The sequence below is a fragment of the Salmo salar genome, chromosome 21 (assembly GCF_965601325.2).
Source record: "Salmo salar chromosome 21, fSalSal1, whole genome shotgun sequence".
NCBI classification, from domain to species: domain Eukaryota; kingdom Metazoa; phylum Chordata; class Actinopteri; order Salmoniformes; family Salmonidae; genus Salmo; species Salmo salar.
The window spans coordinates 29,564,655-29,578,439 of record NC_138311.1 but is presented as its reverse complement, the minus strand read 5'-3'; the positions used below and the strand labels follow the sequence as shown (position 1 = coordinate 29,578,439).

The 13,785-nt window shown below is 39.1% G+C and overlaps 1 protein-coding gene across 9 annotated transcripts in view; it reads right to left on the bottom strand.

The window, feature by feature from the left end:
* Positions 1–12,486, bottom strand: part of LOC106582115 (nectin-3) — a 51,876-nt gene extending 39,390 nt beyond the window's left edge. For 4 of the 9 annotated variants that reach the window (XR_006761192.2, XR_006761191.2, XM_045704639.2 and 1 more), the window contains exon 1: positions 11,897–12,048. Coding sequence is in view for 4 of the 9 variants with exons in the window: in XM_045704639.2 (XP_045560595.1) it covers positions 11,897–12,008 (112 nt within the window). In the remaining 5 variants the exon portion in view is untranslated. Of the gene's footprint in view, positions 1–9,955; positions 10,111–11,896; positions 12,050–12,374 lie in introns of those variants that run through there. The other 5 variants (XM_045704644.2, XM_045704643.2, XM_045704640.2 and 2 more) reach the window with 4 other exon arrangements.
* Positions 12,487–13,785: the final 1,299 nt, after the last annotated feature.

The following is a 13,785-nucleotide window of genomic DNA, read 5'->3' as shown; positions in this document are numbered from 1 at the left end:
TTTGTGGAATTTCTTTCCTTCTGAATGCGTTTGAGCCAATCAGTTGTGTTGTGACAAGGTAGGAGTGGTATACAGAAGATAGCCCTATTTGGTAAAATACCAAGTCCATATTATGGCAAGAACAGCTCAAATAAGCGAAGAGAAACGACAGTCCATCATTACTTTAAGACAAGTAGGTCAGTCAATCCGGAAAGTGCAGTCGCAAAAACCATCAAACGCTATGATGAAACTGGCTCTCATGAGGACCGCCACAGGAAAGGAAGACCCAGAGTTACCTCTGCTGCAGAGGATAACTTCATTAGAGTTACCAGCCTCAGAAATCAGCAATTAACTGCATCTCAATTTGCAGCCCAAATAAATGCTTCACAGAGTTCAAGTTACAGACAGATCTCATCATGAACTGTTCAGAGGAGACTGCGTGAAATCAGGTCTTCATTGTCAAATTGCTGCAAAAAAACACTTCTAAAGGACACCAATAATAAAGAAGAAACTTGCTTGGGCCAAGAAACACAAACAATGGACATTAGACAGGTGGAAATCTGAGTCCAAATTTCAGATTTTTGGTTCCAACCACCATGTCTTTGTGAGACGCAGAGTATCGCTGCAGAATGCGCCATCCCATCTGGTTTGCGCTTAGTAGGACTATCATTTGTTTTTCAAAAGGACAATGACCCAAAACACACCTCCAGGCTGTGTAAGGACTATTTGACCAAAAAGGAGAGTAATGGACTTCTGCATCAGATGAACTGTCCTCTACAATCACCCGACTTCAACACAATTGAGATGGTTTGGGATGAATTGGACTGCAGAGTGAAGGAAAAGCAGTGATTAGCATATGTGGGAACTCCTTCAAGACTACCTCATGAAGCTGGTTGAGAGAATGCTAAGCGTGTGCAAAGCTGTCATAAAGGCAAAGGGTGGCTACTTTGAAGAATCAAAAATATAAAATATATTTTGATTTGTTTAACGCTTTTTTGGTTACTACATGATTCCATATGTGTTATTTCATAGTTTTGATGCCTTCACTATTATTCTACAATGTAGAAAATAGTACAAATTAAGAAAACCCCTTGAATGACTAGGTGTGTCCAAACTTTTGACTGGTACTGTAAGTGAGTTTTTTTTTTCTTTATACATTTGAAAAATTCAAAAAACAGGTTTGCTTTGCCATTATGGGGTATTGTGTGTAGATTCAGGAAAAAATGTCCTTAATCCATTTTAGAATAAGGCTGTAATGTAACAAAATTTGGAAAAAGTCAAAAGATCTGAACACTTTCCAAATGCACTTTAATAAGTTGCATGGACTAAATTACTTCCTCATCTCTGTACACAACACATACAGATAATTGTAAGGTCCCTCAGACGAGCAAACAATTTCAAACAGATTCAACAACAAAGACCAGGGAGGTTTTCCAATGCCTTGCAAAAGGCATCTATTGGTGGATAGGTAAAACAAAACAAAAACGCAGACATTGACTATCCCTTTGAGCATGGTTAAATTATTAATTACACTTGCATCAATAGACCCAGTCACTACAAAGATACGGGCGTCCTTCCTAACTCAGTTGCTGGAGAGGAAGGAAACCGCTCAAGGATTTCACCACGAGGACAATGGTGACTTTAAAACAGCTACAGAGTTGAATGGTTGGGATATGAGAAAACTGAAGATGGATCAACAACATTGTAGTTACCCCACAATAGTAACTTAACTGACAGAGTGAAAAGGAAACTGTACAGAATAAAAAAATATTCCAAAACATGCACCATGCTTGCAACAAGGAACTAAATACTGCAAAAAAATGTGGCAAAGCAATTAATTTGACGTGGCAAATCCAATACATTATTGAGTACCACTCTCCAGATTTTCAAGCATAGTGGTGGCTGCATCATGTTATGGGTATGCTTGTAATCATTAAGGACTGGAGAGTTTTTCCAGGATAAAACAAAATTAACAGAATGGAGCTAAGCACAAGCAAAATCACAAGAGGAAAACCTGGTTCAGTCTGCTTTCCACCAGACACTGGGAGATGAATTCAATTTTCAGCAAGACAATAACTTAAAACAAGGCCAAATCTACACTGGAGTTGCTTACCAAGACCACAGTGAAGGTTCCTGAGTGGCCGAGTTACAGTTTTGACTTAAATGTAATTAAAATCTATTGTAAGACTTGAAAATTGTCTAGCAATGATCAACAGCCAATTTGACAGAGCTTGAAGAATTGAAAATAATAAATGTGCAAATGTCACACAATCCAGTTGTGAAAACTCTTAGAGACCTATCCATAAAGACTCACAGCTGTAAATCGCTGCCAAACGTGGTTCTAAACTCTGCAAAAAAAAAAGAAATCTCCCTTTTTCAGGACCCTGTCTTTCAAAGATAATTCGTAAAAATCCAAATAACTTCACAGATCTTCATTGTAAAGGGTTTAAACACTGTTTCCCATGCTTGTTCAATGAACAATAAACAATTAATGAAGATGCACCTGTGGAACGGTCGTTAGACAATAACAGCTTACAGACGGTAGGCAATTAAGGTCACAGTTATGAAAACTTAGGACACTAAAGAGGCCTTTCTACTGACTCTGAAAAACACCAAAAGAAAGATGCCCAGGGTCCCTGCTCATCTGTGTGACCGTGCCTTAGGCATGCTGCAAGGAGGCATGAGAACTGCAGATGTGGCCAGGGCAATAAATTGCAATGTCCGTACTGTGAGTCGCCTAAGACAGCGCTACAGGGAGACAAGATGGACAGCTGATAGTCCTCGTAGTGGCAGACCACGTGTAACAACACCTGCACAGGATAGGTACATCCGAACATCACACCTGCGGGACAGATACAGGATGGCAACAACTGCCTGAGTTACACTAGGAACGAACAATCCCTCCGTCAGTGCTCAGACTGTCCGCAATAGGCTGAGAGAGGCTGGACTGAGGGCTTGTAGGCCTGTTGTAAGGCATGTCCTCACCAGACATCACTGGCAACAACGTCGCCTATGGGCACAAACTCACCGTCGCTGGACCAGACAGGACTGGCAAAAAGCGCTCCTCACTGACGAGATGCGGTTGTGTCTCACCAGGGATTCGCGTTTATCGTCGAAGGAATGAGCGTTACACCGAGGTCTGTACTCTGGAGCGGGATCGATTTGAAGGTGCAGGGTCCGTCATGGTCTGGGGCGGTCTGTCACAGCATCATCGGACTGAGCTTGCTGTCATTGCAGGCAATGTCAACGATGTGCGTTACAGGGAAGACATCCTCCTCCCTCATGTCGTACCCTTCCTGCAGGCTCATCCTGACATGACCCTCCAGCATGACAATGCCACCAGCCATACTGCTCGTTCCGTGCGTGATTTCCTGCAAGACAGGAATGTCAGTGTTCTGCCATGGCCAGTGAAGAGCCCGGATCTCAATCCCATTGAGCACATCTGGGACCTGCTGGATCGGAGGGTGAGGGCTAGGGCCATTCCCCCCAGAAATGTTTGGAAACTTGCAGGTGCCTTGGTGGAAGAGTGGAATAACATCTCACAGCAAGAACTGGCAAATCTGGTGCAGTCCATGAGGAGGAGATGCACTGCAGTACTAAATGCAGCTGGTGGCCACACCAGATACTGACTGTTACTTTTGATTTTGACAACCCCCTTTTTTCAGGGACACATGCCATTTCTGTTAGTCACATTTCTGTGGAACTTGTTCAGTTTATGTCTCAGTTGTTGAATCTTATGTTCATACAAATATTTACATGTTAATTTTGCTGAAAATAAATGCAGTTGACAGTGAGAGGACGTTTCTGTTTTTGCTGAGTTTATAAAGTATTGTCTCAGGGGTGTGAATGCTTACGTAAATTACATATTTCTGTATTTCATTTTCAATAAATTTGCAAAACATCTAGAAACACGTTTTTACATTGTCATTATGGGGTATTGGTGTATAGATGGGTGAGAACAAAATCGATTTAATACATTTTGAATTCAGGCTGTAACACCAAAATGTGGAACAAATCAAGGGGTATGAGTACTTTCTCAAGGCACTATTTCCATAGTTCTTGTCAAAATTGCACAGGCTCCGTAACTTTGGTTAGGAATCATTGATGGACAGCAATATTCTAACCATGCGTCTTATTTTCAAACAATACTACTGACTTAAATTTGCTTGAAGTCAATTTAAAAAGTCAGCATCAAATTATGATATTTCAGTATTTTTTCTTCTTAAGAAAGGCATTGATGTTTATGGTTAGGTACATTCGTGCAACGATTGTGCTTTTTTCACAAATGCGCTTTTGTTAAATCATCCCCCGTTTGGCGAAGTTGGCTGTCTTTGTTAGGAAGAAATAGTCATCACACAGTTCGCAACGAGCCAGGCGGCCCAAACTGCTGCATATACCCTGACTGTTGCACAGAACAGAGATTTCAGAATGTAAGTACACATTTCACCTTCAGAGGTGAATTTATCAAACCTATCATGGTGAAAAAAGTATTTTGTTGTTAGGAGCTCTCCTCAAACAATAGCATGGCATATTTTTTGCAGTAATAGCTACTGTAAATTGGACAGTGCAGATATATTAACAAGAATTTAAGCCTTCAGCCTACATACATTTACATGTATCGACATTTGTTGTTTCTCTAAAATCTGCAATCTTGACATAATGCGCTGCATGATTTACAATCCTTAACAAGACCTTATGGATCAAATCCCGTTAACGGGATCGATTTGGCCACATCCGATGAAATGGCAGAGCGCCAAATTCAAATAAAATTATTAGAAATATTTAACTTTCATACAATCACAAGTGCAATACACCAAATGAAAGCTTTACTTCTTGTTAATCCAGCCACCGTGTCAGATTTCAAAAAGGCTTTACAGCGAAAGGAAACCATGCTATTATCTGAGGAAGGCACTCCACCAAACAAACACAGACAATCATATTTCATCCCGCCAGGCGCGACACAAAACTCAGAAATAACGATATAATTCATTCCTTACCTTTGACGAGCTTCTTCTGTTGGCACTCCAATATGTCCCATAAACATCACAAATGGTCCTTTTGTTCGATTAATTCCGTCATTATATATCCAAAATGTCCATTTATTTGGCGCGTTTGATCCAGAAAAACATTGGTTCCAAGTTGCGCAACATGACTAGACCAATGTCCAACAACATATGGAATAGCTGTTTTGCCTTAGCCTCTCTGGGATAGGTGGGACGCTTACCTACTCAACAACAACCTTAGAAATGATATTACTTCAATTTCTCAAACATATGACTATTTTACACCTTTTTAAAGACAAGACTCTCGTTAATCTAACCACACTGTCCGATTTCAAAAAGGCTTTACAACGAAAGCAAAACATTAGATTATGTCAGCAGAGTACCCAGCCAGAAATAATCAGACACCCATTTTTCAAGCTAGCATATAATGTCACATAAACCCAAACCACAGCTAAATGCAGCACTAACCTTTGATGATCTTCATCAGATGACACCCCTAGGACATTATGTTATACAATACATGCATGTTTTGTTCAATCAAGTTCATATTTATATCAAAAAACAGCTTTTTACATTAGCATGTGACTAGCATTCCCACCGAACACTTCCGGTGAATTTACTAAATTACTCACGATAAACATTCACAAAAAACATAACAATTATTTTAAGAATTATAGATACAGAACTCCTCTATGCACTCGCTATGTCCGATTTAAAAATAGCTTTTCGGTGAAAGCACATTTTGCAATATTCTCAGTAGATAGCCCGGCATCACAGGGCTAGTAATTTAGACACCCAGCAAGTTTAGCACTCACCAAAGTCAGATTTACTATAAGAAAAATGTTATTACCTTTGCTGTTCTTCGTCAGAATGCACTCCCAGGACTTCTACTTCAATAACAAATGTTGGTTTGGTCCCAAATTATCCATAGTTATATCCAAATAGCGGCGTTTTGTTCGTGCGTTCAAGACACTATCCGAATGGTAAAGAAGGGTGACGAGCACGACGCATTTCGTGACAAAAAAATTCTAAATATTCCATTACCGTACTTCGAAGCATGTCAACCGCTGTTTAAAATCAATTTTTATGCCATTTTTCTCGTAAAAAAGCGATAATATTCCGACCGGGAGTGGTGGTTGTCGTTCAAAGAGAGAGAAAATAAAAACATCTCGTGCCCTCGTGCACGAGCCCCAGTCTGATGGTCCTCTGACAGGCCACTATCCAAACGCGCTAATGTGTTTCAGCCAGGGGCTGCCTCGATATCATTCAGCTTTTTCCCGGGTTCTGAGAGCCTATGGGAGCCGTAGGAAGTGTCACGTTACAGCAAAGATCCTCAGTCTTCAATAAAAAGAGCCAAGATGAACAAGAACTTGTCAGACAGGCCACTTCCTGTAAGGAATCTTCTCAGGTTTTTGCCTGCCATATGAGTTCTGTTATACTCACAGACACCATTCAAACAGTTTTAGAAACTTTAGGGTGTTTTCTATCCAAAGCCAATAATTATATGCATATTCTAGTTACCGGGCAGGAGTAGTAACCAGATTAAATCGGGTACGTTTTTTTATCCGGCTGTGTAAATACTGCCCCCTATCCCCAACAGGTTAGATGTTTCCTTTAACCACTAAATGTAATACTTTTTTCTGTCGCAAATGTAGTCAATGTCTCAGTGTAAGGAATCAGTAATCCTTTCCGTTAATCTAATCATTTCAACCTGTTGCATTAATTGAGTAAAAATATAAACCTGTTTAACAAATCTAGAACCTTCAAAAAGATGGTGCTGTCTCATCAGCGCAATAGTCAAAACTAACCTGCAATCCACTTTAATGACTGGACACCGTTCCACATAATGGAAACAGATTATAATGTTGGAATACATTAACTTACTGTGGTACCTAAACTATAAAACCCAGCAAGAGTAATTATCAAAGAACGTTTCCGATTCAACTATTCAGACCTCTACCGCAAATGTCCCACTGCATCCCTTACAGCCCAATATAGCCCAGCGAGCACGACAAAAAAAATATAACCCATTCTCAAACAACGTTCTGCGCTTACCTCTATCGTAAGGTTAAAAACAAACTTGATAATTAGCTCTTCTCTTTCAGCTTTCAACTTATGAAATGTCCAAGACTTTAAAAGTAACTTGTAATGCACCAAATTTATAAAATACATCAGTCAATCCAAAAAAAAAAAAAAAAACACACTTCAGAATACCAGATCCCTTTTCTGCCCACAAATTCAGTTCATTGCATTTGTATCCTGCAATAAGTAATACCCATGTTTAGATTTCAATTATGTTCATGGTCACAGCTCTATCGCAATTACCTATCCACTATTATTAGAACTCATTAGATGTAGGGAACTGTCCCATATTTGATTCAGTTATTTAAATACAACAATATGTTAATCCAGCAGACCATTTTAGGCAACAGACAATGTATTACATTGAAATCGCCTCGCTATTTATAATGAATAAATTAGCCTTTCAATTTGAACTTAAGCAAGCTGTTAAAACGTTCAGTTTATATCTTAAACACTGGCGGCAGTATCTGTCCAGGCAAAACATACCAATACTTGAATTACAATCAGAAACCCATATATTTTGGTCAATATCATAGATGCAATGCTATTGAAATGACGAAGAAATCCCGAAATATCCCAATTACAATGGTTTGTGGTCTTAACATCTGGCCCATAACACACAATTACCATAAATAGCCCTACAGGTCCACGCGCGTCTCTGCAGAGATTCTCACATGCGCAAAAGGAATAGATTAGCAGTCAACGAGTTAAATCGACATTCATTGACTTAAAACCAGATCTTGCGCTTTGTAATAAAAGCAGATTATCTTTTCTCAAGCGACATATTTACATATCACATTTGCTCCACAATGATACTAAGTTTGATGGAAACCCTAGGCTTTGTACGACGTTATAAGTTACGTCGAGATTCCATCTAAATTCGCTCGAACTTTATGGGAAAAGGTTTATTTGATAAATAAAGCAATTCCTCTCATACTGCCTTATGGGCAGTTTTATTTTAAATGTAGTACCCATACAGAGAATAATACAATAAGCATTTTATAGTTACATCGTTAGGTAAGTTAACCAAAAGTGGACACACTCCAATCAGTTTGAGACAATTGCCCAGACTTTGTAGACAGTTGAATAATGCTTAAATCTCATCTTTATCAAATGATCCATTAAAAGGGACCAACTCAAAACCCACGTACGTCAACCTACCGCACCCCAGCTGTGGCCCTCTTAACCTGTCTGGTTAAGATGTAAAGTACACATTGTACAAAGATTAGCCACACAGGATTTCAAACCCTGTCTATATGAACAGGGAAACCCATACCATTATACCAAAGTCAGATGCCTCGCAAGGCGTCAACTGCACTCTCGTTCTTCGTTCAATATCTTAACCTCACCAGTCCAACTGTGATCAAGCCAGTACCACGGATCTGGACTTTTGGTAGCCCACAACTGGCTAATTAACAGTCATGTCCAAGGATACCTCACTTAAGAACACTCGTCAACTCAGTCCTGCTAGTTACCCCAGCTGTGGCCCTCTTAACCTGTCTGGTTAAGATGTAAAGTACACATTGTCAAAAATATAAATAGTAATGTACAGATACATAAAAAAACGATTTAAGTAAAAATACTTTAAAGTACTACTTAAGTATTTTACACCGCTGGATTTAAATAGGCTATCTTATAACTTCAGTTTGTAGTTGTAGCCTTGGCTTATTATGCAATTATTAAATGGCAATGTCTAGATTAGGCTGCAGGTAAAAACACTGGCTGTTGACAAACATGGGCCTATTCAGTTCATATGCATATTATTAATATTTAATTCAGTGATTGAAATTATGAATTCATCCTCAGTAACGTTAGCCTATTCCAGCAGGCTATTAGGCAACGGAAGCACTTCTTACCTCGAAATCGCCCCGTTAGTCATGTTGAATAAATTAGCCTGTCAATTTGAACTAATAAGCAAACTGCTAAATAGTTAATCTTGCCAAGGCTACACTGCCCTCCCATGCTCATTTGGTTGAAAATGTGTTAATGTCATTTTTGTTACATTAAACGCATGCTTAATCATGTGGACAAGTATCCTGCCTCTATTGTATTGTGTTTTGGAGAAAATGGGGGTGGTATTAGTAGTAACTGCAAAAAGTTACTGTGAAACCAAGGTAAATGGCACTAACTGAACATACTGCCTTATAGCTTGGTTTCAACCTGCCCTTGGCTGCAGTTACTGCGTTTTACCTTGGTTTCATATCATTTTATTCTGATAGTGTCATACAAGTTCGATTGTATCACTGACTGACAACTACACACACATAGCTAATCTAGGGATACAACACCATGGCACAGCATTCCCGGGGGAAAATGATGGTTGAACTTGCTCTGAAACGCCGACATCCAGACACTGGTAAGAACTAGCTAGCTAAGTAGATCTGAGATCAAAATGAATTACCTAGCTAGCTAAACTAGCTAACTAGCTAGCGAGCATAGACTAACAATGCTACCTGCTCTCATAAGAGGAGATCTGCAATTGATACTAACTTCAATCTATTAGCCATATAATGAATTATATTCTGAAATGTCATCTGATGGTTTGTTTGAATCAGTACACCATACACACGATTCTAGCCAGTGACAGCCACCTAGCTAAAACTGACGCGCCCCTACCAAAACCTACCTAGCTAGCATTAGCATGTAGCAATAGATTTGTGCTACATGGTCCCATAAGAGACGACCAGCAGTTTATACTAGCTTCAATCTATTATACCTAGAATTAATATAATCCCTATAGTTATATTCTGACATTCCATGGGTTTTTTGAATCAGTAACATTACACCACACACACACGATCTCTTGCCAGCTGACGGTCAGTTGGACTTGCACCCCATACAGATGAGCACACACACAGCATTGCTAGCTCATTAATAATATATCTACTCACATGTTCAGGGTTTCTGGTTTACTTTTATATTCCAGTATTGCGTGACTGTCCCGGTAAGGAAAGTTAAAATCCCAAATTGTATCCATCACCTTTGTTGTTGGCGTATGTAATTAATACAACAAGCTTTGACATGCCCAATGTGTGCTCAATGTGTCTGCTTCAGTGCTATCATTACATGAATGCGGAAAAAACAGTTTTGCATGACTTCCACCAATCCCTGTGGTCTAAATGATTAGTATCTATGCGGATCAAAGTTGCCATGTGAGGGTGTATTAGGAAAGTACAACCACGTCAATACTAGGTTTTATTCCTGTCAATGTCCATCCATGCAATTTCTTTGTCTTTGTAAATAAACATGAAAATGTAAGAGCCTTTTTGGGAGCAAGTATGAAAGTAATAGATGAACTGAGATATGATAGTGAAAATTATGATAATGTTTGCACAAGATAAAATCAACATTGATTATATCCTAAGTTATAGAATAACTGAGAAGGATTATGATCAAATGTTTGCACACCAGAAAATGTCAGTATTAATTATTATCATCCATGACAGAATAGAATCATTAGGATGCATGTCCCTGATTATTTGGTCTGTTTATTTCAGTTGAGTTTTAGGGCCACAATCCAAAGATTCCTGATCTACCCCCTTTAACTGAAGTCACAGTGTCAACACTATTTGAAGAAATAGAGAACCAGTGGGTGGTCTCTGACTCCTTAAAAATCAGTCTATCAGATGAGAAATCAATTGCCAATGATGATGATGAAGATGATCATCCACCTTCAGAGTTGGATGTTCCAGCACAAGTGGCAGCTGAGCCCGTGGACACAACTCCAGACAACTTATCAGACAAGAAATCCAAGATTCCACCAATGCGTAAGCCATGTGGTCCCAAATGCAAGAGGCAATGTACTCAGAATATTTCAGAGGGTAGGCAAAAGGAAATATGGGGAAAGTATTGGGAGATGAAGTATAAGGAGAAGAGGACATGGGTCTTCCACATAGTGGCACAACAATCTAAGAAGAATATCACCGTTGGCGCTGACAGTCGACGCAGCAGGTCGTTTCTGTACCATCTTCCAAACCAGATGCAGTTTCAACTCTTTTACACTGTCAGTAATTACACTGCTCTTGTATTAATAGCATACATGAGAAGTATAGTAAACTAACAAATGAAAATGGCAGATACTGCTCTTTACTTTGGTTTTACCCTGCAATTTATAACATATCATGCCAAGGAAGAAGACAGTAACTGTCGTTTAAGGGTCAAATGTCATGCCAGAGGTCAGGGTCAACATGAATAAAAAAAAATGTACTCATAGTAAGGCAACAGATCATTACATCTCCAATCTCCCTAGAATTCATTTGGCAGGACAATTAAACTTTGAAGCCATATTTCTCAGTTCCACTCTATGAGCAGTTACTGCCTTTTCGCTTGGGAGGGCAGTACTGTAGCCTATCTCAACAGTGATGCCAATTTAGCAATTTTGTTGCTAATTTAGCAACTTTTCAGACTACCCTGTCAACTTTTTTTCCAAACAGCACCTAGCAACATTGAAAGGAAAAGTCAATCTCGCAAATATGCCATTTATAACGGTTTGTAGTCTTAGCATCTGCCACATAACGGCACAATTGCCAATTTAGCCTAACGTTTTTTATGTTTAATAATGGCGTATTTTTTTCTCTTGCAACATATAAAAATTCATTTGAGTCACATTAGCTCGCAATAATTATTATTTTGATGGGAAATTGTACTTAGACAGTTAGAAGTTATGTCGATATTCCTTCTTAAAAATGGTTTATTGGCTAAATGTTTGCTGCGACAAAATAAAATGGCGTTCAGACATTTTGTTAGTCATGGCAAAGGTAAATATGATGTTCGACGACAGATCGCAGCACGATCTATTCACCTAACTAGAAGCCGAATAGGCATCAACTTACCACGTAGTTTATTTTTTGCGTTTGTCCATAGCACAAACAATTCTTCTTCTTCTAGGTCTGGTCTGTCACCGACGTGTGTATGTGTTGTTTTTGTTCTTCCAAATTGTTGCATTACCGCCAGGGGCGAAAATCTGATATCAACTTTGGAGGGGACAATTACATGAAATTTTCTCAAGAGCAATTCCCGAGGGGGACACCAAAAGTAGTGCTGTAACACATAGCTTACATTGTAATATGGTAAATGTATATTGAGGAACCAAAGAAATAAGGTGTTTGCCGTACTCCTAACTACCGGTACCCAAAACTACACAACTAATCACAACAGCAATACCATTGCCTTTAACAAATCTTAGTTCAGTCACCAGTTTAAGTTGAGAGTGGGGGTATCCATGGCATTTTCCAATTATGTTCCTATTTTACAAATCAAAAAATTGAGAACCTTTCATAATGTTGCCAAACAAAGACTCAACAAACTTACCTGAGACTCCCTGTCTCTGCCAGTCTGTCCCTGCATATCTGTCCCCAACTCTGCTGTCTGTGTGCCATCTGTTGCCTGCTCTGCCTAATGACATCATTGTGAAACATTTCCATTAGAATTTCATTTCTTTCTTATGAACATTTTATCAACTAGTCTTTGAGATATTAGGCTACTAGGGTTCTTACTTTGCGTTTTGCTGTACTGAAAAATACTCTGATGTCTGTCTTTTTTTCTCTACCATTTTTCTACCTGGCTGGTTGGCTGGCTGGCTGGCTGACTACACACACACACAGTGTGTAGGAGATGGGCTTCTATCATCTTATCTTTTATCATTCTATTTGGGCTTCGATCTAAAAGGTAGCTAGCAAATGTGAAACGGATTAAAATGACAAGAGTTGACAGCTGTATGAGTTCACCATTTACACAACATATGCTGCAACCTTTTGTAATTTTAATAGTTTGTTTCATATTGGCTGGCTTCCAACAATAGCTGAATTTGCAAAGCTAGCGAGCACCAATTCAGTTTCAGTGGTGTTTGCTATAATCTTTGCTACCCGGGTTAAATAAAGGTGAAATAAAATAAATATATAAAAGTTCCCTTGTGACAATTTAGCTTTTGCAACGAGACCATTAAATATATTTAAGACAATGGTAGAAGAGAGTGTAGTTCTGTTCAGTTTGGACTTCAGTTTATCGCTAACCTTATCACAGGGACTTTGAAGCACTAACTTACATCATCTGCATGCTGATCTTGGAATAAATTGACGATAGCAAAGATTCCATCTTTGATGACGCCACATAAATGGAATAGGTACTAGCTAGCTTAATAGTTAATATTTGCGCGCTAGCTCTGCATATTCAGCTAGTGTGTGTGCGCGATTGACTGGATTAACCTCACGTCAGTTACGTGCATTGAGTGCCTTTCAGACAGTAGACACAACCCCTCTGTTACCTTGCCAACTAAGGAACTGGCAGTGGATCAAACCATTGAGGCAAAGGGTGGGGGGGTCGCAATCTTTTGAAACTTAAAAACGCGCTATTATGTATCTATAATCAGCACAATTGCTTTCATTGCGTATTATTCATATTATTTAAATTACATAGTTATGTTTCAGTGATATATTGGGGGGGACGAATCATATTTTTCCCAGGATGGGGGGGTCGTGTCCCCCCCGTCCCCCCCGGGATTTCCGCCCCTGATTACCGCCACCTACTAGACTGGAGTACAACTCCTTGTACTTTGCTTGAAAAAATAAATAAATACATAAACATGTACTAAATAAATGCCTACCATCTAACACTACACTCACTAATTTCAAAATTATATAAAATAAAAGGAACACCTCTCCCCTAATTCAATGTATTTATTCCTAACTCATGCCATCATCCTGAAAGGATAGGACATCACCAC